This window comes from Mirounga angustirostris, unplaced genomic scaffold (assembly GCF_029215605.1).
Source record: "Mirounga angustirostris isolate CCGP_5_RB_7025 unplaced genomic scaffold, mMirAng1.0.hap1 SCAF_9, whole genome shotgun sequence".
In the NCBI taxonomy this organism is placed as follows: domain Eukaryota; kingdom Metazoa; phylum Chordata; class Mammalia; order Carnivora; family Phocidae; genus Mirounga; species Mirounga angustirostris.
In genome coordinates, this window is record NW_026991717.1 from 135,921,419 (window position 1) to 135,946,924 (window position 25,506).

The 25,506-nt window shown below is 44.3% G+C and overlaps 1 protein-coding gene across 5 annotated transcripts in view; it reads right to left on the minus strand.

Moving 5' to 3' along the window:
- Positions 1-4,650: 4,650 nt before the first annotated feature.
- The window catches only part of ATG2B (autophagy related 2B), an 86,151-nt gene continuing 65,295 nt past the window's right edge, over positions 4,651-25,506 (minus strand). For all 5 annotated transcript variants that reach the window (XM_045901482.3, XM_045901483.3, XM_045901481.3 and 2 more), the window contains 8 exons: positions 20,176-20,254; positions 19,657-19,864; positions 17,150-17,219; positions 16,740-16,822; positions 15,167-15,288; positions 14,760-14,914; positions 13,705-13,854; positions 4,651-10,019 (listed from right to left, as the gene is read on the minus strand). In XM_045901482.3, the coding sequence (XP_045757438.2) occupies positions 9,789-10,019; positions 13,705-13,854; positions 14,760-14,914; positions 15,167-15,288; positions 16,740-16,822; positions 17,150-17,219; positions 19,657-19,864; positions 20,176-20,254 (1,098 nt within the window). In that variant the 3' untranslated portion in view covers positions 4,651-9,788. The remainder of the gene's footprint in view (positions 10,020-13,704; positions 13,855-14,759; positions 14,915-15,166; positions 15,289-16,739; positions 16,823-17,149; positions 17,220-19,656; positions 19,865-20,175; positions 20,255-25,506) is intronic.

The window sequence follows — 25,506 nt, forward strand, 5'->3', positions numbered from 1 at the left end:
GGGATGGCGCTTAACTTTTACCGCATGTTAAACGCATTTGGGAGTCAGAGCCCTGAGGTCTCCCTCACTCTAAAAATAATTGGGCCACATCTGGGCCGACAAAGGCTCACGTTAGGGTTTTGGAAGCAGAATTATACTTTGCACCAAGCAGCCATGTTTTCCTTTATTCCTCAATGGGATCTAAATTTAAAAGAATGGTTTGGGGCGCCTGTGTGGCTCAGATGATTGGGCATCTGCCTTCGGCTCAGGTCGTGATCTCCGGGTCCTGGGATCGAGCCCCACTTCTGGCTCCCAGCTGGCTCAGTGGGGAGCCTGCTTCTCTCTCTCCCTCTGCCTCTCCCCCTGCTTGTGCGCTCTCTCTCTCTCTCTCTCTCTCTCTCTCAAATGAATGAATAAAATCTTTTAAAAAAAAGAATGGTTTGCCCTCTGCTGATAGCCTAGAAATTCTTACGGTAAGGACGTGGTAGTGTTCGCTTTTCTCGGCTGTCCCCAAGCCCCAACGACTTTGCCCCCAGCACCCTCTTTGACTTTTATTTCCAAATGCTAACCAGGATGTACCCTCCAAGTCAAATTTCCCTGTAACTAGGCAATCCTGAACATCAGCTAAAAATGGAGCCGGCTCCCCCAGCAAGCCCCAGGCTTCCCCAGATCTGTGTTTAACGCCAGGGAAGCAGGAAGCCTGCATGGCCGAGGGAAAGGAGACCAGGTGGGGTCTTCGGAAGCAGGAATTCCAAGTCTAAAACTGCTCTGAGCAGTTTCTGCTTCGGCTTTGTGAAATATCACTTGATCTCTCAGGAGCAAAACATACTGATTTCCATTTTATAAGGGGCAAATGGCTGGAATGATTAGCTGGGTCTAATCGTTGTCTTCCCACTGGGTTCTGAGCTCCCCAAGAGCAAGGGGCCGTCTTTCAGCTCTCGCCTGGGACCTGGCACACAGTAAGCATTCCGGAAACAGTAAGTACCCCTAACGCTCACATGATACAGTGTGTGAGACACCAGTCTAAGCACTTTCATGCATTAACTCACACAATCCTCATGACAACCATATTATCCTGTTTTATAGAGGAGGAAACTAAAGCACAGAGAGGTTAAACAACTTCCCCAAGGCCACACAGCTAACATATACTGAAGCCTGGATTCAGCCCTAGGCATCCTGTCTAAAATCTGTATTCTTAGCCACTGTACCAGTGGTACCCAAACTTGTCTGCACACGAGTCACCCGAGTCACCTGGGGAGCTTCATAAATACGCCCCAGGGATTGTGATTTAATTGGTCGTGGGTGTGGCCTGAATTTTGGCATTGTCAAAAGATCCCCCAGTGGTTCCAGTATGCAGACAAGTTGTGAGGACCGCTGCATGATACCATCCTGCCCCGTTACTCAGCAAATTTGTTTGCTGAGTTTATTTGCTCCAGGTGGGCCTGCTTTCAGGACTATAAACAAGCCGGGGGGGGCGGGGGGAAGCTCCAACTCTGGTAGGTGGCAAATCGTCTTGGAGGGAAACTACCTGTAATTCCAGTAGGGTGCTGCTAAGTGTGGGTCTGCAGACATTCCTGGATGCAAATTCCAAATTATGAGCTACACGTAGCAGTCTGGCCAGGCGCTCACCAACCACTTCCTCGCTTCCTAGACACACAGCAAGGCTGCAACAGCAGGTTCCCTTCAGGCTGGGTGTGGTCACGTGGCAGGATTCTGACCTACAGCTCGTGGGCAAACGTCGCCAGAGCCAGGCTGTCCTCCTCCCCACCCCCACCCCCACCCTGTCCAGGGGAGGCAGAGCTACAAGATAGCGGGGGCCTGGGCTCCTCCATCCCCACTTGAGGAGAGCTGCCATGTATTGAGGAGCACCAACTGGACTTCAGGAGAATGAAAAGCGGCTGGGTTTGGGGGCTTCATCTGTCATTGGTGACGAGTGTTCCTTGACTAGCAGATTGTGTGGCTCTGGGCAGGTCACTTCTAAGCATCAGTTTTGTCCCCTGCAGAAAGAATAGCACAAATACAAGTAAGAGGATGCTCGAGGGCTGGGTGGCGCTGATCTGCCCCTCGGGGGCTCCAGCAGCAGATGGGAGGGTAGGAGCCTGAGGGTGGGATTTATTTCTCTGGCCCCTCGGCTTACTTCCTGGCATGCAAGGCCACCACCCTGGTCAGGCGGCCCCTCCTTCGGCTGCAGGTTCTGGGCATCTCTCCCTCTCTGTCCCTGCGGGCCTGCAAGGAGTCTTAGTGTTGCTCCAGAGGCTTCTCAGAAGGCGAGAAATCACCACTGACTCTGGGAGGCCCAGGACAGACCCACAGCTGAACGTGAAAGAAGCTCCAAGGTAGCCGTGGTCTCCCCGGCCCTGCCCGCCGAGGCCCCGTCAGTCCCTTCCTTATGGCCTCCTGCCGGTCGTCCAGGGGGCCGTCTGCTCCCGGCCAGGGCCCCGGCTGAGGCTGAGTGTGAATGCCACAGGGAGGAGTGCTGAGCATGGCAGTCCCAGAGTAAATACTGAATACGGGGTTTTCACCCACTTTATGTTTATGGATGTACTAGTATCCTTACATATTGCTAAAACCAAGAAAGTAAAACTGCATTGAATAAAGGACATCTTCAAGTACTAATCATGTGATCTTGGGCACATAACTTTGCCTCTCTGGACTTGACATCCTCACTGCAAAGTGACTGTGTAGGACGATAGGACCGCTAAGGTTCATTCATTCATTCACTCATTCATTCATTCACTAGGCCCCGATGCCTTGATTCTGGGCAAGGCCCTGTGCCAGGCGCCAGGTGGGCAGGTGTGTGTGCGCCCTGCCCTCACGGAGGGTGTCAGGCAATAAACACTGAGACAAGTCAGTGAGGACTTAGGAGAGCAGGACCACAGTTTAAAGGAATGTGTGCGATAATGGAGAATAAAGAGGTAGGTAGGGTGGCTGGCCCTGTCTGAAAATGGTAACCTTTTAAGTTGCAACAAGGAGGAAACAGGCAGAGCATTCTGGAAAGGAATGTGGGAAGGCTCTTCGGCATTGTTCTCGCTCCAGGAGGCACATTATTTCCCAGGGGAGCTGTGAGCCCAGCGGTTTGCACACGTGGATTCTGCCACCCAGGGAACATCTGACCATATCTGTGGACATTTTGGTTTTCACAGTTGGGGAGGGGTGCTACTTGCCTCTACTGGGTAAGGCCAAGGATGCCGCTCAACATCCTGCGATGCACAAGACGGCCCCCCAACGAAGGATTAACCAGCCCCAAATGTCAAAATTGCTAAGGTGTGGAGACCCTGACTCAGCCCCATTCGCAGATTCTTATTTAGTTGGTGCTGAGTGGGGCCTGAACTTCATCATAAAAAAAAAAAAAAGGAAAAAGAAAGATCTCTAACCCCTGGATACAGGGATGTGGCAGAACCAAAGGACAAGAGCGGCTGGTGCCCAGCCAGGAGAGGGGAGCAGGGCTAGAGATGCAGGTGAGAGATGGAGAAGCAAGTTTGTTCTTGCCTTAGGCTCAAGCATTCTAAGAATCGTGAATCTTAATCTTTCAGCAAAATTCCTTTCTTAGTTTCCTAATTAGTGATGAGCTTTCACTAATTCAGACAACTGTGCAAGTTCCCCTTAAATGATGTCCTAGGATGAGCATGGGGTTTGGGAGTCACAGCACGTGACCACAGCAAGGGTCTTGACTTCTCTGGAAAACAGGGACTGCACCAACTGCCTCTCAGAGGGGCCCTGAGGTTACAAAAGAACCCACGCACCCCGACACCCGGCAGGCAGCGAGCACCCCACAAAGGTTCCTATCCCTCCGTCACAAGAGCCATGTGTGAAGTGTGCCCTGATGTTTCCCTGATAGCTGAGTGGTTTCACACACCCGTCCTTTCAAAACCTTTTAAAGCACTGCCTTTAAAAGTACTCCTTTATCTCCCTCTCCCACTCCCCCGCTTGTGTTCCCTGTCTCGCTGTCTCTGCCAAAAAATTAAATGTTTAAATTCTTAAAAAAAAAAAAAAAAAAAGGGAGAGGGGCGCCTGGGTGGCTCAGTTGTCAAGCGTCTGCCTTCGGCTCAGGTCATGATGCCAGGGTCCTGGGATCGAGCCCCGCGTCTGGCTCCCCACTCTGCAGGAAGCTTGCTTCTCCCTCTTCCACTCCCCCTGCTTGTGTTCCCTCTCTCGCTGTGTCTCTGCCAAAAAATTTTAAAAAATAAAATAAATCTTAAAAAAGTACTCCTTTAAAATCTCTCTTTCAGGGCAACCCTCTCGGGTCCCCCCTCCCTCCTCAGGAGCTTTGTACTATCACTTTGCTATCGCTTAATAAACTTTGCTTTTTGCTACCCCCCCAAAAATAATAAAATCTCTTTTACAAGTAAAAACATTCCCATATAGAGCAGACTTAGCAGGTATTTATCTAGGTCCCTCAGACCGACACGAGAAGGTATGTTTGCCGCAAGTCCACACTGCAGGGCTGAGAACAGAGTGACGAACACCTGCAGGGGGGAGGAGTGGCAAGCTTTACCATCACATGCCCCGTGCAGCTCAGAAACGGGCGGCAGGCAGACTCGCGATTTGCTGTCACCAGAACCGGGGTCTCAGTAACAGGATCTGCCACAGACCTGCGCCCCACCCCGAGAAGTGATTTGTACAGGCCGTGGGACCCAGTCTTGGCGAAAGACAATAGTATTTAAAGCAAACTCCAAAGAGTAAATATTTTAATTTTCTTCAAACGTACTCTCCATTTCATAATATTTTCCAAAGTCACACGGACGAGTTACATTTCCACAAAAAGACTCATACAGCAGTAGTGTTCTTAAAGTACTCACATCCAAACTTAAGTAGGGAAACTAGGGAACTCAGCAAGGAGCATACAACACTGTGGTGAGATTAAGTTCCATGTCCAAGGTTAAGTCGGGAGGGATTCGCAGGAGAGCCGAACTCGGCGCCCCCCCGCCCCCACCACACGGTCCACAGTGGAGAAGTGACCAGTGCGGCCTGCGCCCCCGGCTGCTTAGGAAACCCACCCCGAGGCTGGAAGCTGCCGTTTCGTGCATGCAGAACGCGAGTCAAACAGCAAAGTGTACACACTTCTTAAAGGGGGGGCTGCTAACTCCGGCGCCATGGTCACCGAGGCCACCGCCACCCCCTCGGCCATCCCGAGTCGCACAGCAGCCCGCACTCCGGCGCTTCCCACTGAGCCACACGCTCGAAACCACGGTGGCCATGGTTGGGACAGGAGGCAAAAATCCCGGACCCTCCCTGATGTTTTTGAAAACTGCTGACCTCTCAGTGTGAATTGTTGAAACTCAGATTTCTCATCCCCAACACAGCCCACGATGCTGGTGTGTTAGAAGAGCTTTTCTGTGTCTGATGTACAGTAACAGGATCGAGGAAAATACTCCCCGTGTAAGCTTACAAGGCCTATTAAAGGGGGTGGTGCGCCTACATGGTCCCAAAACACGGGGATAAAAGGAAGTTGGCGGGGCGCCTGGGTGGCTCAGCGGTTAAGCGTCTGCCTTCGGCTCAGGTCATGATCCCAGGGTCTTGGGATCGAGCCCCGCATTGGGCGCCCTGCTCAGCGGGGAGCCTGCTTCTCCCTCTCCCACTCCCCCTGCTTGTGTTCCCTCTCTCGCTGTGTCTCTCTGTCAAATAAATAAATTAAAAAAAAAAAAAAAAAAGGAAGTTGGCAATGAAGCACACAACTAGGCTTCTGTGGAAAGACCGACTATACCTCCCTATAAACAGAAATAAGATCGTTTGATAGAAGATTCCCCCCCCCCCCCCGTATTATACACTCTACAAGTAGCCTTCCTGGTTAAACCTAAGACTCAAATTTCTATCTGATTTATTCTATCTGATCCCAACTGGTATGTCCAATGGATGGATGCGTCTGCAGATACAAAAGAGTCTCACTTTGCTTTTGACAGTCCCTTACTTTCAAGCTCAAGGAACTTTACAGACATTGGCCCTCATGTCTTAAGTAGGTCAAGAGGATGTGAGGGGAAACGGAGTGACTGCTCACCACCAACACTAGCCCTGCCACACTCCTCCCTGCAATCCTGAGGAATTCTACCCGATGCAGGTGGAAGAAAATGGAAGCAAAGGCCAGTGATTAAAAGTCACGAAGCTGGGCGCCTGGGTGGCTCAGTTGGTTAAGCGACTGCCTTCGGCTCAGGTCATGATCCTGGAGTCCTGGGATCGAGTCCCGCATCGGGCTCCCTGCTCAGCGGGGAGTCTGCTTTCTCCCTCTGATCCTCCCTCTCTCATGCTCTCTGTCTCCCATTCTCTCAGATAAATAAAATCTTAAAAAAAAAAAAAAGTCACAAAGCTTTTCACATCTACAGAATTTAAGTGAATGTCACGACAGTTGTTAACCCTGAAACCATGTAGTGAAGCGTTCTCGTTTAACATGGCTGCAAGTCAACACGGCCTGCTGTCCACCCGCTCTGCGGAGAGTACACAGTGCCCAGAACCCGACCCGAGCACACTGGAGGCAGGCCTGACGCCCCTGGGCCGGCGGCCCCTGCACAGAAGCAGACGGGGTTGCCCAGACGGTTTTGAAACTGAGCAAGGGCACCAAACCTACAGAACACGGTTTTTACAGGAGAGGATTAAAAACTAAACATTTTTCCTGGAAATATATATATATTTTTTAAAGATTTTATTTATTTATTTGACAGAGAGAGAGCGAGAGCAGGAACACAAGCAAGGGGAGTGGGAGAGGTGAGAAGCAGGCTTCCCGCTGAGCAGGGAGCCCGATGCGGGACTCGATCCCAGGACTCCAGGATCATGACCTGAGCCGAAGGCAGCCGCTTAACGACTGAGCCACCCAGGTGCCCCTTTCCTGGAAATATTTTAATACCATTTAAAAGTGACACAGCAGGAGGCAGGAAACAGCAGTTTTTGGTATTTTTGCTATTCTAGGCACACTGGGACTTGGAAAGATTCCCTAAAGTGAGTCTTGCATTATAAAAATATTGATGTGAAATACATGTGCTTAAAGTGGGAATCCAAACTGGACCCAAACTTCACTAAAATGAAAGTTTACTGCTGTGTCCAGAAGAAATGCTGTATTACGTCTGTCCTAAAAGGCAGATATTGAAAGGGAATGTTCTACTGGCAAATAACAGCAATCTGGGGACAGACAGGAAGGGAAACGGGGTGCACATCAGCTCCGCTCAAGAGGAAGTATCGCTGCCTTTATGAAGTGGTCTTCACGCACTTCTGTAACACTGTGGTCTTAAACTCGCTGACGGATCTTGGTCAGGCTTGCTCACCCGGACTCGCTGGGGTAACACCCATTTGGCCTCCATGCAGCCACATGTGGACACACGTCGTCTACTCCATGCAGAATAGTTCATCAAAGTCAACCACACAGGCCCGGTGGCCACTCAGAAATGCAGTACTCAGAGATCCAAGATCTGAGGGAGCCGTGGCTCCCGTGTGTGGTGTGACCTCCATGCTCTCCAACACCCCCAGCCCGGGGTGTCACAGGCCTGGGGGTCTACCAAACCACACACACACACCACACACACACACACACACACACACACACGATCATCCAAAAATCTCTGCTGGGCCCCTTAGTTTACAGACAGATGCTGAGACTTACAGAAATCTAATGCCTTGGCCAAGTCACCTGCCAAGTGAGGGCAGATCTGGCAGCCCAAGGGTCCTGCCCCACGCTCTCCTTACTGTGTCACTGTGACATAAAGGTTGGAAAAGACATTTTTAACAAAGAAAAAATTGAGGATACTTAATAATGCAGAAGTGTTCAAATACAGTCTACATAAACATCTCAAAGAGCATCTTGGTTAAACTGGCAATGAACAGAGCCTTGATACTGGGCCTTTCTGAGGCAGGTTTCTGGTTCCCAAACCCAGATTCTGTGGCAGAGAACCATGGAAATGACATTATGAAGATCTATGTTATACTAGGATTTACAAACCAAATTTGTCAAAAGATGGGTCTATTTGCAACTCAAGAGTGCAAAGAAGAGGGTGATTATTTCTCCCTAGACTATATCTAACTGAACTTAAATAGTGTAACTATGGAAAATGTATTTTAAAATTAGAGATTTTATATTTTTAAGTTGATCAAGGGCTTTGCAGTTTAATCAATCATCACAAATAAGAGACATGATATGTTCTGTTTTAAGGATGCATGGGGTCAGTGAGCAGGGCGGTCAGAACGTGCCCCCGAAGCCGGCTGAGCCTTCTCAATGATGCATGGGCGTGGCTACTGTTTACTCAGGATCACATTCTGCATGGACTCCATTTAATTGGGACAGAGTAACGGATGGTTCTGTGAGCAGTGCCTTTTTAAAGTTTTTTCAGCAATAGAAAGGAAACAAAAATTAAATGCTGTTTAACACAGTTTTCATAAATTTTAAATGTCCAGATGTTTGGCTTACATTGCTTTCTTGTTCAGAAAATCTAGAGAATGGAATCGATTCGACATCATTTTTCAAACCCCAACCTGAAATGTAGTTCTGAAATCTAAATTCATGTGAATGGCATTCTCCCCACTTCAGAAAATGAAAATTCACATCACATCAGTGGATGAACACAAAGTCCTGCATTTTTTCTACTAGATTCACCTAAAGTCAAAAAGTGAGTCCTTGTGAACAATTTTTCTCCTACTCCTGGGTAATGATTTACTTGATATTAACCAAAATCAGTTTCGAGAAAGTATTCCCAAATATTTTGGGATGGATCCAAGTATTGCATCTATGAATATACTCTAAAAAAAGCAAAATGTTCATGGAAGCATAGAACAATTTTACCTTTAAATAAAAATACTTTATTCATTCCTGACAGGTTATCAAAATGTACACTGTTAACCAAGTAAAAATGGTACTTCGAAATAGCTGACTAGGGCATATTTGGAGGATTTTTGGTTAATTTCAGAAAAGTAAAAATCATTTCCAATCTCCCTTTCCACACATTCCTAAAAGCTTGCACTGTATCTGCTGAAAAGTGAACATATAAACAATCATATGGGCCCCAGTTCATTATAGAATGCACATTTTCATTTACACTTAAAATAAATGGAAGTTACTACATCTGAGTTAGCTTCCTTTGCCAAAAACATTCAGTCTTACTCCTCTTTATATTTTGTGAAAATCTGTAAATTACATAACAAACAGATCACATGACTTGTATTAATCTACACACACACACACACACACACGATAAAGTGCAACACAACAGAACATGTCTGCGACATTCACGTTCTCAACGCCCACAGATTTTCTGAGGGAATGGAAATAATGTTCTCAAGTGCACGGACACTAAATCCAACAGACTAGGTTATTTATTCCTCAGGGTTATTTATATTAAAATCCTATTTGCTTTGCTTTCCCTGTAGCTTCTGTCTCTCATTCTCAGTGAAAGTTTCGAAGCTGTGATTCTTTTTAAACCTTGAGAAAAATCAACTCTCCTCAGGGCAACATAAATAGTGCTTTCAAAGTGCACTTTCGAAGTTTCTGAGCACTCTGTACTGTAACGGGAGGCTTCCAATGATCTCTCATCCATAGCAAGGAGAATCACAGCCATTTTAATAATAGCAAGCATTCCACTCACTTGGCAGCAAACGCTTAAGAACTTTTGACACTAACCACCAAACATTTCTCTACGCAAGTACTAAACTAGCCCTACAATGTCACAAGTTTTTGGTTGCATGTTGCTTTGATATTAAATTATTTAACTAAGAAATGCTTTTGTTCCTGAGATGAGCACAATAAAATTAAATGAGTACCCTCTAAAGCTGCCAACGGGACGCTATGCTCCTTACTTCTACCCTCACTCTCTCCATAAAGAATCGCGTCTGAAATATCAGTCTTCCCCATGGCGCCATTTCTGTGACTCGTCTTGCCGAACATCTGGTCTAATTTGGTTTCTCATGCCACCTAATACATTTGATGTCGCTTCCGTGGCCACAATCAGAGGTTTCACCACCGCGGGAGGAATCTGGCGCAGGACCTCGCCCACGGCACCAGTGACCCCTCTGCTCTCGTGTTCTCGAGCTGCGGTTTCGTAAATTGTCTGAGCCGTGTCTGTAAGTCCCTGAAAGGGGGAGAGGAGAGAAGATCAAAAAAATCTCTAAATTATCCTATTGTATACAACTTTAGCAGAGTTCATCAACATTATGCTTGTAACTAAACCAAAAAACCCACTGTGCTTTTGAGATAACCCAGGATAATTATATTTATGACAGAATTGTAACTATAGGGAAAATAAGAGGCAATTATTATAATCTAGCATTTTGTTGTGACACGTGTATGTAGAAAATATAGCTAAGCTACCATTTCACGTAGGGAAGCTTAAAGAAATATTTAGGGGTGCCTGGGTGGCTCAGATGGTTAAGCATCTGCCTTCGGCTCAGGTCATGATCCCAGGGTCCTGGGATTGAGCCCCGCACCAGGCTCCCTGCTCAGCGGGGAGTCTGCTTCTCTCCCTCCCTCTGCTTCTCCTCCTGCTCATGCTCTCTCTCTCTATCTCTGTGTCTCGAATGAATAAAAAAAAAAAAACTTTTAAAAAAGAAATATTTAATGATCTAAGAGTAGCTTTCCTGGCACTATTAATCACTCTAGTTAAATCAAACTTAGCAAATAAAGCTTCTGGAATAAATATAATCACAAAAGGAATACAGTGATAGCTCCTTTGAGTCAACTGTAACAAGAAAACCTAATTCTACAAAGCTCTAGAAAATTATTTGTTTTAAATTACTAGCTATGTACTAGAAAAGATAATTGTGGAACATTCAATTAAGATAAAAGGATTGGCTTAAATAGAAAAAATTCTGAAAACATAAAGCAGGAACATGTTTAATAATTTAAAAGTTTCGGGGCACCTGGGTGGCTCAGTAGTTAAGCGGCTGCCTTCGGCTCAGGTCATGATCCCAGGGTCCTGGGATCGAGCCCTGCATCAGGCTCTCTGCTCAGCAGGGAGCCTGCTTCTCCCTCTCCCACTCCCCCTGCTTGTGTTCCCTCTCTCACTGTGTCTCTCTCTGTCAAATAAATAAATAAAATCTTTAAAAAGTATCATTTCTACCTGGCACGGTAGGGTAAACATGTAATACTGTAGGGGGAGGACACGTACAGAAGAACTAAAAACAAATACAAGTGCAGTTTTTAAAACTATCGACAGTAAGTGAAACCGTGACAATAAAGAAAACGCTCACAGTTGGTCCACCTGTGCCCGCATCCCTCTGTCTCCTCTCTCAGCCACCCTCCCTAGCCCGAAGACAATAAGCAGGTTCAAGCGGATTACAACCCAGTGAGCGTGGCCACCACCGCGTCACAGAAGTGAATTCGTATCTCGGCTCTATCACTTCAGTGTGTTACCTCAGCCAATATTTATTTCATTTGTTCTTTGTTTTGTTTTGTTGCTAGTCAAGTCCTTTCAATGGGGGATGAAGTCTGTGGTGACTGTCAGACTTCACTGGCTCAAGACACCCGCAGAGACTGGCGCTCCGTGCTCACGAAGCAGGCCCTGGCCCCCGGCCGCTGCCCCCATCACAGTGCCCGGCCTCCCACCCAGGGGAACGACGGAAGCAGGGGTCAGCCAGCACATGGCAAATATTTGTGGGCCACATGGGTTCTATCGTATATGCTTTTTCTTTTTTTTTTTTTTTCCTTTTTACAATCCTTTCAAGTTGTTAAAATAATTCTGAGCTGGTAGGTCCACACAAAAACAGGCCTGGGCCAGAGGTGACCTAGAAGTCACAGTGTGCCGAGCCCAGATCTAGAGGAGGAGCCAATCTGTGAACCAGCTGGAATGTTTTCTCTCCATCTTTGATTCACTAACATCTAAAAGGGAAAAGACACATTTATCACCATGTAAGGAGCCTCTATTTAAAAAGTTCTGAGGGGCGCCTGGGTGGCTCAGTCGGTTAAGCGGCTGCCTTCAGCCCAGGTCATGATCCTGGCCAGGGTCCTGGGATCAGCCCCACATCAGGCTCCCTGCTGAGCGGGAGCCTGCTTCTCCCTCTCCCTCTATCTGCCGCTCTCCCTGCTTGTGCTAATAAAATAAATAAATAAAAAATAAAAAACTTTAAAAGTTTTGAACGCGGAAGTCAGATTCCTTGCTAATCAAGCGCACCTGCCATCTCGATCCGTGCTCACACTGTCAAGTCTTAGAGAGAGACCCACACAGCAGACCCGAATACCCAGGGTCCAACAGAGGCCCCACTACTGACTCGCCCAGCTACACTGGGGAGCCATTCCTGCTGAGCCAGTGTCCTCATGGGCAAGCGAGGACCACCGCCTCCCTTTAATGGTTGCTATACACCTGGCACAAAGGAAGCACACAAATATTTTTTCAAATGAATTCAGATTAAATCAGGCAAGGTTATGCAAACTGCAAAGTGCTCCATTTCCAAGCGCTATTATATCCTGTGGCCCACGGCCCCTGCCATGCCCTGAACCCCAGGATCATTTTTATAAACCTGATTTCTAACACGTCTACCGATAACTGGCCCAATCCTGACATCTATAGGAACAGATCTGACCAGTAATTATTCTCCCAACTAGGTCTCCTTTTAAGAAAAGCAGGTGGTCTTGCCTTTATTCCACTAATACATTTCCTCGGGGCCCTACCTCAGTGGTCTCCCGACCATTTGGGACCACAGAGGCCACTCTGTCAGGGAAAAGACTTGTCTTTTCCTAGGCACTTGTGCCTGTCAGAATAAAGACGGGGAAAAAGATCTTTAATGAAATCCTAATACATGCATCAAGAGTAAAACCATCTCAAACTTCATGTCACATTAAAAAGAATGTCAAGAAAGATTACAACGGGGAATGCTCCCAACAGTGCCCATTAAGAACCAGATTCACGGGCGCCTGGGTGGCTCAGTTGGTTAAGCAACTGCCTTCGGCTCAGGTCATGATCCTGGAGTCCCGAGATCGAGTCCCGCATCGGGCTCCCTGCTTGGCAGAGAGTCTGCTTCTCCTTCTGACCCTCCCCCCTCTCATGTACTCTCTATCTCATTCTCTCTCTCAAATAAATAAATAAAATCTTTAAAAAAAAAAAAAAAAAGAACCAGATTCACTGGTGCAATTGCAATTAGGCTTAATAAATGTTGATTCAGACAGTTACAAATCACCAACTTCATTCTTAACAACCTCTTGCACAAATGAATAAAGGGACATTTATATGAACATTTGCTGTAGCAGTGGTTTAGGGAAAACAAGGTCTACCAATAGGAAAGTGAAGTATGCCACAGCCCTACGATGAAATGCCCTAAGACCGTTTGAATGAGACGTGCATACATCACCATGGACAGACCTGGAAAGGCAGACGTTGCACGTGATACATACAGTAAAAGTATAAAAACATGTACCAAAAAATGTGTACCATCTTCAGGAGAGTGAAGGCACGCGAATGGGATCAGGTGAGTGAGCTGAAAAGCTGTACTTTTAAACAAAGCTGAGTACCACAGCGCAGCACAACTACGTGCCACAGCCGGGTGGTGCGAGCGCGCGTGCGTCCGTTACGCGGCTGGCTTCTGCACGTGAGGACAATCAGCCTTTCCTCCAGACCACGACTCTCCTTGTGAGCCCATCACTACCTGGCCCTCTTCTCTGACCTCGTGCAGACATTGGCACTTGCTATTGGTAGCAATTCCAAGTCCACTCGCAGGGGTTTCCATACCCAATTTTGTATGGGTATCCATACAAAATGCTCTTCCAACAAAAGGCAGGAAAGTGGGCCAGCCGGTTCCGGCCCGCGCACCCAGGTATGCACTCACCTCTTTCACAACACTGTAGGCCTTGGCCACACCTTCCCGCAGGTCCACTGGCTGGTGGGCTAAGCGGTGGTGAGGAAACCTTTTGATCTTCTTGGGCTCACTAGAAAGGGTCCCAGGAGACACCATGTCATAAGCAGTCTCTGCTGCCGCCTGGAATCATTTTATCAGAAGGTAAGAAATGAATCAGAAGAAAGTCTGCAGAGTTCTGCTCCAACAACGCACTTGCCATGGGGAGTCGGGAAGAACAGAGGGACTTGCAGGCCCTAACGCAGGTGTGTCTGCGGTATGGGGAGTTCTTCACGACAAAAACTTAGCACTCTTATACCAAGAACATTAAAGTGCACATTAAGAACTAGTATCTAGATCGAGCTGACTTTCTCAGTCCTCCTCTCTCCCTCTGAGAACACTCTCCACGTTACAGGTTAAGCGAGAATGCCCTGTCTGTGAACAACTGGATAAGGTCAACTGGAGTTTAATACTTAACAAACCTTAATACGTCTACTGTTTTGTTCTGTAATGCTTCCTTCACGTTTAGCTATGATCTGTTCATATAAATGAGGCAAAATGAATCCTCGATTAGGGCGCCTAGGTGGCTCAGTCGTTAAGCGTCTGCCTTTAGCTCAGGTCATGATGCCAGGGTCCTGGAATCGAGCCCCACATCGGGCTCCCTGCTCCACGGCGGGGCCTGCTTCTCCCTCTCCCACTCCCTCTGCTTGTGTTCCCTCTCTGTGTCTCTCTCTGTCAAATAAATAAATAAATAAAAATCTTTAAAAATAAATAAATAAATAAATCCTCGACTAACTTAACAGTTACAATTTAACTGAAACAGGCAAACGAATTTGCACTGGATTCCACTGCTTTATTCTACGAATTCTTTAACACCAGAGAGCTGAGCAATAAAAACAAAAAACCCCCACGATATTAAATCATCATAAATAAGATATCTATTCTCAATGTTCTGTATATTTCACAGGGTCTTTTTAGAAACATAAACCCCCGACCGTCTTGCAGTAAGCCTTCCTGTCCGTACAGAGGACAGCAGTCGGCGGAGGTACCTGTATGGTCTGGACCGTCCTGTTGGTGAGCTCCAGCGCGGCCATCGCCGTCGAGGTGCCAAAGGATGCAGCACCTCTCTGGAACCCTCGGACGATGCGACCGTCCTTCCGGTACTGCTCTATTGGTAACCAGACCAAGTCCTTCAGGCCTTGCACTAGAACAACGGTCAACACGGAGCAATCAGTGGGAGTGCTGGGGCTCAGATCTCTGCTATCACTCTAACCCCGGGGTTTTAACCTCAAATGGGACGCAGAGTGCTCTTGCCGGTGTGTATGACCACACACAGAAGTTTTCTAGAAAGTTGGTCCCCACATAGACTGTCCCAAAGGCACCCATAACTCCAAAGGGGTTAAGAATCACAGATCAGGCAAAATAAATCATCTTTTGATTAAAAAAGAAAACTTACCTAATTGTACTAGTGAATGCATAGGCCCAACGCCTCCCAGGATTCCTGGTAGCTGGTTCTTCTTAATGTCAGTAAGCCATTCCGTGATTGCATACGAGAACAATTTGTCAACACCTAGCAAGCTAGAGCAAACAATTATTAGTATACAGAAAAGCGAAAGAAATTCATAGGTTCAGATAAGTTGGGGGAACTTTCTTTTTTTAGTTTCAGGAGTAGAATTTAGTGATTCATCAGTTGCATAGAACACCCAGTGCTGTGTTATGCACAAACAATGAATCATGGAACACTACATCTAAAACTAATGATGTAATGTATGGGGATTAACATAAGAATAAAAAAATTAAAAAAAAAAAAAAGAACACCCAGTGCTCGTTACATCAAGTGTCCTCCTTAATGCTCATCACCCAGTTACCCCAACCCCTACACCCCGCCCCCAGCAACCCTCAGTTTGTTCTCTAGAGTTAAGAGTCTCTTATGATTTGCCTTCCTCCCTGTTATTTTTCCTTCCCTTCTCCTATGTTCATCTGTTCATCACGAGTAAAATCATATGGTATTTGTCTTTCTCTGACTGACTTAATTCGTTTACCATAATAAGTTGGGGGTTATTTTTTTTTTAACTTAAAACAAAAGAAAATTTACCAATTACAAGGACAAAATATTATAGACGTTCGATCTGAATGTACATATACACACATATATGTACACACATATATAATCCAGTTTAATGTTAGTAATTTCTACAAGGTTTCAGTAACATGTATAACTGTGTTCTTCCACTGCTCCTATTTCTTGAACATCTAAAACTCTAGCATAGGGGGCACCTGGGTGGCTCAGCTGGTTAAGCATCAGACTCTTGGGTTTCAACTCAGGTCATGATCCCAGGGTCGTAAGATCAAGTCCCACATCAGGCTCCATACTCAGCATAGAGTCTGCTTGAGATTCTCTCTCTCGCTCTTCCTCCCCCCCCCCCCCCCACTTGTGTGTGCACACACAACTTTCTCTCAAATAAATAAAATCTGGGGCGCCTGGGTGGCTCAGTCGGTTAAGCTTTGGCTCAGGTCGTGATCCCAGGGTCCTGGCATCGAGTCCCGCATCGGGCTCCCTGCTCGGCAGGGAGCCTGCTTCTCCCTTTCCCTCTGCCTGCCGCTCCCCCTGCTTGTGCTTGTTCTCTGTCTCTTTCTCTCTGACAAGTAAATAAAATCTTAAATAAATAAAATTTTTAAAGCTCTAGCATAGTATTAACTCAATGTCTATAAATTGCTACATGGTTCTCAGCCACTAAGAACCATTACGTTGTGAACTGCCAGTCTTTTTGCTAAATAAATGAATTTATGACTTTGGGAAATTTTAAAAAACAACTACAGCTGTTTTTGAAAAATACTACTCTGTTCAAACTCCTACTCTCTCAGCATAAAAAGGAGCCCCTAATCAGTAAGCTTCCTCTAAAAACAAGCTCTCTGCACACAATGCTGTAAAACAATGATATTTTGCTAAGAAAAGTCAGCGATCAATTTGTTGTAAGCTAATCACAGTCACTATACCATAAAGCCTCATATGGTATAAATCAACCTACCCATGCCGGTAGAAAAGCCGCTTCAGCTTCAGTTCTGAGCAGTTTAACTGGGCCAGACCAATCAGAATCCCGGCCAGCGTACCCTTTAAAATTAAAAAAAGCCAGATTAATGTGTAACTGAGACACCCAACATCTAAAACAGTTGTTATTTGGGCAAGTCAAAGTAATATTCATTCGCTTATGCAGCTAAAACACTTAAAATATTTACATCAAAAAAACACATACTTAATTATATTATGACCCAAATTACACTAAATTTTACTCACAGGTTAAGTAAATGATGTTTACTTTAAAAACAGAATTAAATTTTAAAATCTTGCATGTCACTTCAAACATAAAGTTTGAAAATTAACTCCATTAGAAAAACGAGAGATAATTTTGTAGAGTATATTTATACAAAGTTTCCAAACCTGATCCATTGATACGTGTTTGCCATGATAATCAAGTCGAATAGGAACTTCTGATGTGAATCTAAATTCTCTGAAGATAAAGAAAGGAGGGGAGTTATTTATATTCAAAAGTACTAATAGTTGAAATTAGAAATAAATTAATTTGTTCAACTGGATAATAAAAACAAAACCACAAAATAATGTGAATATCTCAAGACCTAAATAAAGGGCAATGTCTTTTAGTTCTATCTTAAGATAATATAACAACTAATGTTAATCATCTTATACATTGTATTTATTTTATTTAAATTTTCTCACAAAAAAATCTCCTAGTTTACTAAATGTTTACCTTAGAAAAATTTATTCTGGCAGATATTCTCAATTTATACAGAAGAATAATAAAGGTGACCTTTAAGATTAAACCAAATAATAGAATCATTACCACGAAGTAAAAAAGAGAAGAGGTAAGGGATTTATTTCAGCTCCATCATGAAGCAGAAAGTGCCAGAAAAGCCAGCCACGAATCCCAGTTTTACCAGTTATATGTGATGCAATCATGGGCAAGGAACTTAAACTCTGAGCCTAAACATCTTAGTAAATTTTTAAAATGCCACCCACGTTGGTGAATTTGAGTGAGCATTCTTGAAATTAATGCTTATAAAAAGGGTATCAACACACAAGCATTGGGAATTCTGTGAGAATGAAATCATAATTATACGCCGATGGTATACATCAAACAAAAGGAGCCGGCTTCCCAAAGTTGGACTGTAAATTGGACTTAAAACACAATTTTTCTACGGAATTAATGTCTGTGTTTATATCCTAAGCCATTCCACAAAAGTCCAATTTAACCCACAGCAAAATGGAAATGCTGTATTTAAACGTCAATCACTACAGGAGCCTGGGACCCCAGGTCATCCCTCATCTTCCAAATACACATCTCCACTTGGGTCCCTGGGCATTTTGGTTCTCTTCCTTTCTCACTCTTTGTTTTCTTCATGGCACATAATACGGCAAATCATGTATTTTAATTATTTGTAAGCTCAATTATATAGGGAATTTTTCTTGGCTTTGTTTACTGTGCCTAGAACAAAACCTGGCATACAGAGAGTAAGAGCTCAATAAATATCTGTGGAATGGTTGGGGGCTATTAGGCCATCACTTAGAAAATGCGCCAGATTTGGGATTAAGACCTGTGTTCTAGTCTTGACTCGGCCACTAACTGTGTGGTTTTGAGCAAGTCAACTTACTTCTCTGGACACTAAAGTTCCTCGTCTGTGAAGTGAGTAAACTGGACTATATCACTGACTACCACCCCTAGGCCTTCTAGGAGCTTTTAAGAGTAGAAACAGAAATCCATAGCAATTTTAAATAGTGTAATGAAAAAAACCAAAATTATTTACCTAAGTAAGTGAGGCCACACAAGCTGAATGAGAAATGTTAAATTTCTTTGCTTTCAGGCCAGAATTGTTAACAATTCAATTTCTTTTGGACTGGCTATCCAGTGTTTACAAAAACCAAACTAGGAGTTCATGTGTGATTAATATAAAATGAGAATTCACACTATCACTTATGATATGCAATTTTTTGGTAGTAAAAAAATTTTAAAGATCAATGTGGGAAAGTAATAAAAGAGATTCTTCTTTCCTGGTGAAACTTTTACAACTGCCAGAGATCATCTATCCCAGGATCTTTCCAATTCCCATATCGTTATTTTTTTTCTCTATTTTCAAGATATATAAAAATATGAAAGCACTTTAAATAGTTACACTGCCCGCTTTGGGCCATACCCAAAATTTAACATAAAGTCAGCTTGAAAAGACAGAATCGGGGGACAGTCGATGTCAACAGGAGTACAGACAACAAGGGGAAGTAACTAACGGTCCCTCACAACAACAGGTGGCTTAGATCTTCCTTCTTCCTCCTTCCAACGGAGCCAAGGCTCCATGCCCACCATGAGGGGCCGGGAAAGAAGGATGATGGGAAGAATGAATGGGTCTGGAACTGAGGATAAATTCCAGCGTGCAAGCAGCTAGCTGAGCATGGGCAGGAGCACGTGGGCCTGCTTTTCCCGATAGTGCCGACTGAGCCAGGGAGTGAAGGGTCAGGAAAGACACAACAGTGATGGGGAAGGGGCAGATGGAAAACCAGACAGAAAATGCCCACACTGGAGAAGGGAAGCCAAGGTGTGTAAGGGAAAAGAGGAAAGGACATCATGATTGAGGAGGTACAAATAAGCCATAACAGTGACTGGGAAGAGGGACAGAAGGAGGAAAACAAAGCTAAGAGGAAAAGGACATTCCTGCTGCAGAATCCAGAGAAAATACCCCTGAGCCAGGGTTACTACCTGTAATCAAGGGGTGCAGGATACGTGGAGCCCACATGTAAATAAAGACACTAGTTACTGTTTGGCAGGGCAAAGAAAAGCTGGAGTAACCTCATAATTAGTGGTGGTACACGAACACATTAAAGAACAACCTGCAAAACGCTAAAATAACTTCATGTGTTATCAAAATTCAGTGATTTACCTAAAAAACACGGGCTGATCACTAAATGATGCTTCTTCAGCTGAGAAGACCTTCTCTTCCTCCCCATTAACCACTTCCACTGAATTGGCACCACCATCTTGGGAAGGCTGCTTTGGCCCAGGAAAAGAAAGAACTAGATTTGGCTCCTTGGAGGTGCTTAAGTGCCTTGGCAAACTGCAGGTGACATCAGCTCCAGGAGACTTTTTAACTGAAAAGGTAATGTGCGCATTTGAAAATTAGGAATGCTTCTTTAGAGCAACCATTTAAAATTAATGTGGATTTAACTTGTTTTGCTGCATTTAATAAACACAGTAACTGCTACAGAGACTACCGACTTCCACCTTTTAAATTATTACTCTTACATAAACTGCATTCGCAAAATATAAAAAAATAAACACAAAGCACATTTATATAAATGAGAATAAAGACTGTAAGTACACTCTCAAAAAGGCCTCATAACAATCAGAATCAATCCAAGTATTTGATATAGACTTTTTCCAAACTATACATGTTTAATACCTTCTGGATCTGGAGCCATTAGAAGCTCTACTTCTGTAGAAAGACTTGTGAAGAAATCCTTCAGGAAGAACAAGGCATCCTAAAATGAAAAGAAGTAATTATAACCGGTGGGGGGGGGGCATCTATTTCTAAAACTACAAAGTATCTCAAAGTCCCATATTTTACTCATTCCTCATATACCACTATAATTTTTTGAGTTCTTACTCTGTGTGAGGCACTGTTCCTATTCCCCATCTCTCTCTCTCACACACACACACACACACACTTCCTTGTTAATTCTCACAACTCTGAGAAAATTATAGACGTGAAAATTAAGACACAGAGAAGTTAAAGATTACACAGCTATTTCTAAATCCAAGTACAGTTTGGTTTCTCAGGAAGGCGGCGTCCTTGTTCTTGGATGCCAGTGCTCAGTGCAAACGGTAGGGGGCGCAATACCGCCACGAGGAACAGCACCCTGCCGGCCTGCGCACACTCACAAGCCTTGCAAGTTCTTACTACCTGCTTTCGGCCTGGACCACTACGTTCTATTGCCCTAACACATTTTCTCCATTGGACAGGATATTCAAAAGTAAAATCCGTAAAATTACCCAGTGTGGTCTCTTCTGAAATGATGTAATGACAAAAATGCGCAGGCCTGTCTAACGCTGTCCGAGCAAGCCACATTCGCCCGCTATTAGCAGCTTCGTTTTACCCACCTCACTCACACCGACAGACCCCTTTTGGAAAGTATGAAAATTAAATGCTTGAGCCTATTCTTTCTTATTCTGCCCTTCCATTTAAAAAAATTCTCAGTTGGGGCGCCTGGGTGGCTCAGTTGGTTAAGCAACTGCCTTCGGCTCAGGTCATGATCCTGGGGTCCTGGGATCAGCCTAGTTGGGCTCCCTGCTCAGTGGGGAGTCTGCTTCTCCCTCTGACCCTCCCTCCCTCTCATGTGCTCTCTCTCTCAAATAAATAAAATCTTAAAAAAAAAAAATTCTCAGTTAATATAAAGCATTAATACTGTACCAAAATGCAATGTGGTGGGGAATTACAGGGTCAGGGTATTTGGTATCATACTCTAAGTCTGGTAATTCCAAAGGATCTGATCAACCTACTGATCACGTTTATCAGAAGTATAAATGATGAAAGTCAGAAAGATATTTTTCTAGGTAACATGGCATATGGAGACTGAGGGATGGGACTGAAGACCAAGCAGGCAGTTCCAACAGTACTGAAAATATTTTGGTTCTGCAGTAAGACAGTGAGTTCATGAATTGTTCATTACATTATGCTTTCTTTACATTTATATATGTGTACATTTTGTTATTCACATTACATACATTATATATTACTACACAGATCCGTGTGTATATATACACACACATTGGATAATATATGTATATCAAATATTAGATGTTTACAAAGTTAACAGTACCTAAAAATGTTATTCTTTGACCACTAGATGGTGATATTTTAACGCAATAAATACTTTGACTCTATGCCTTCAAAAAAAACAAGAGAAAATTTCCAGGTATAAATATGCTTAAAAAAAAAAGAGAGAGAGAGAGAGAGAGAAGACACAGAGCTGGTGGCATTTATCCATTTTCACTACAAATCACAAAACAACAGAAGAGGGGATACTAACGGTCCGCATTTCAATATGCTCTCAGAAGTTCTGATATTGGTATTTATGCTAAACTCTTTACAACTCAATAAAACAACCTAATTTTAAAATTAGCAAACCACAGACACTTTACAAAAGGGTATACAGATGCCAGATAAGCATGTGAAAAGATGCTTAGCATCATTAGCCACCACGAAATCCAAATTAAAACCACAATGAACACCAAATAAAATCGTTAAAATTAAAAAGACAGCATCAGGTTTGGTCAGGGTGTGAAGCAGAAGCTCTCGTGTTCCTGGGGGTCGTACGTACAAGGGTGTAACCGCCGGGGGAAACAGGCAGCTTCTTACAGTGGTCAGATACACATCTGCCTCACGGCCTGGAAATTGTTTGTAATACCCAAGACAAATGAAAACAAAGATCCGTAAGAAGACTTGTACACAAACTTCGTAACAGCTTTGTTCCTAAGAGCCAAAACCAAGAAAAACAACCCAAATGTAAAGCATGTAAATGGATACACAAAGTGTGGTACAGCCATACAAGGACTCCAGTCCTCAGCAATGAACAGGAACAGACTGAACAGAAATGAATAGACACACCTCAGCATAGGTGAAGCTCACTGCACAGGAAGCCAAATACACTTCCATTTACATGAAGCTGTGGGAGGGAAAAAGCTAACCTATGGTGATAGAAAGGAGACCAAGTTACTTTGGGGTGGTGGAGACTGATCACAGAGGGGCACGGGGGACTCTGAAGGGAACAGAAAACGCTATTTCAACTGGTGTAGTAGTTACTCAAGTGTATCTGTCAAGCTCAAACTGTACACCTAAAATCCTGGCACTTTATTATATGCAAATTATACCTACATACAATCAACTTCTTAAAACTTGAAAAAATGTGGTTTATTATTTTACAAACTTAGGCTATAGTTCTTTCTAGCTTTACGAAGATACTAACAGTATCTTCTATCATAGAAGTGTTAAAATAGTTAATTATAATGTCATACTCAGGCAATCAAGTAATGATGCTAAAAAACCACAAATGTGCAAACTAGTACTGCTCGTATTCACCGTCTCAAACCTCAGCCAAGCACATACCTACCTTACCAGAATGGCCTCACATCTCCGCTCACAACCTGAATTAGGCCCTCAATGCCTTTACACAAATCTTAATGCAACTAACTCAACCACATTCCTTAAGACCCACCTTGAGTGTCACCTCCTCCAAAAGCCTTTCCTGATTACCCCTCACTCTTCTGAATTCCCCGCCTGGCTTCAGAGCCCCTTCTGCTGGGGCATATCCCGCTATGCCTATCTTTACCACTGGGACTCACCACAGGGTGTTAAAGTCATCTGTTTTATGTCAGTCTCCACCCCCATACAGAGATCTCTGAGGTTGGGGATGTTCACTTATCTTTGTATCCCCAGCATCCTAGTACAGGACCTGGGATGAGACTGGCATTCAGCAAATCATTTGGGATTAACAAGCATATTTTCCCCGCCCAGAGTTCCAGGCAGTGCAACACTGAAATGGACACCAGACCAGGAAAGTCAGGAAATCTGGCCTCTTCAAAGTTCAGATCTCAAACTGTCTAGTTACATGAACTTCATCATCTATTCACCCTTCCCCAGAAGAAAATCGTCCCTTCTGCCTAGTGTCCTGCCTCCACTACACGCATGCTGAGCCTTGGAAGCAATGACCCTGAACTTCAACAGCAATGCAGCTTTTTTTAAAACAGTGTGTTGCTTTCATACTTACTATCTATGATCCAGTTAAGAGAAATATTAAGTCAGAGACATGCTTGGTAAGAAAAGTATTACTCAAAGCATTATCATTCTTCAATTGATTAGTTTTCTAAAGAAAAAAATGGAGAACATAAGTATCAGGTTTTCTCTTCAGAGGACCATTTGCTCTCTCAAACTAAGGCACGTCGATCTTAGAAGGTGCCAGCCAGAAGGACGTTTGCACAGTGAACCTGTCAGCACACACCTGCAGTGCGGCTGTGTTCTCCTCAGGTTCGTATCTTGGGAAACGATTTCCCGCTCCTCCTCAGGTCAGCCAGAACGGTGATTTCCCTGTTTTCTCAAAGATCAGTATCTCCCCATTTCAAAATCACAATGCTTTATAGTTCTAAGAAATTAAGCTCACTACTGAAGAAAAAAGTCTGTTAAAGAAAACTGGGCAGGGCGCCTGGGTGGCTCAGTTAAGCATCTGCCTTCAGCTCAGGTCATGATCCCGGGGTCCTGGGATTGAGTCCTGCGTCGTGCTCCGTGCTCAGCAGGGAGTCTGCTTCTCCCTCTGCCTCTGCCCCTCCCCCCCACTCCTTCTCTCTCTCTCTCTCTCTCACACACACACACACTCTCTCTCTCTCCCCCCCCCTCAAATAAATAAATTTAAAAACATTAAAAAAAAAAGGAAAAAGAAACCTGGGCTTGCTACATCTGGCAAAGTCATGCCAATAAAGATGTATCTTGCTCAAATTCTTGCTCACACTGATTTCCACAGATCGAATTTCCCATAAATACTTGATCGTACTCCTATTCAGTCACAAGGCAATGTATGGATAAATCAAATTAAAATACGGGTATCCAAAGAAATTCTTCTCATAAGGAGAGAACATAAATCTAAAGTACGCACTGGCAAGTCCGTCCCAGCTCAGAAGCTACAAATATTAACGTGAAGCTGTGCTGAACTTCTGTGCTTCACAATACATTTTTTCTGAGAAATGTCTATATTTTTGCAAGATAATTACTTAATACCTTATTCCTGAAATGTCTGTTACTTATTCAAATAACAAGTCAACGTTACTCAATCTGTACCACATAAGCAAACCAACAGTGCTATCCCACATAGACTCTCCTCCTCACACCAATATAAGGCGTAACAGGACAGTTCTGCTGTTTTAAAAGCAGGCTATTTTAAGGACTCCACTTACTTTCCTCAGTTGTGACGTGCTTCGGTTAATAAGAACAACAGTTAACACTTCTGATCTTTTAACATTGTACGCCAGGCACCAAGCTAAGTATTTAACATACGCTAGTCTCATTTGATCATTTTTTAAAAAACGATTCTACATCTATTTCTCTTACTTTGATTTTATCAGTGAAGAAAGTGTGGCTTGGAGAAATAACTTCCCCAAAGGCACACAACCAGGGAAAGAGAACTGAGGCGCCAACCCCAGCCTGACTCCCGAGCCTGTGCCCCCCTCACGGCCACACTGCACGACTACAAAGCGTCACGTGTTCACACACCCTGAATCTAGTTTGCCCAAGAGGCGCCAACTATGTTTTAAACAGCTGAGTCAAAGCAAAACCCAGAACAATTTCATGGAAATGTTTGCTAGAATACGGCAAAGTAGATTTCTTTAGGTCTTTCCACAAATCTGCTGTTTGTGACCTGTTCCGGTATCCAATGTACCAATTTGTCATCTTACCCAGGGCAGAAGGAATTCTCTTCCAGGTGCTGTGGTTAAGAGACAAGCCCTCTGATCTTTCAACCACAGATGTCAGGGAGTCATTTCCTACCCTCTGAAGACACCTGTGTACCTGCCCGAGTGTGTGTCCGTGAGCAGGGGAGAACGGGAAGCAGGGACTGAGTGCTAGGTCACGCAGACAATGAGGAGCCTGGAGCACAACATCTAATAATGTTTACTCACCAACAGTTCGGATCCCTAACGCCTGATGAATTTGTCCTATTCTTTACCAGCAGAATTCTGCTTCAATTAT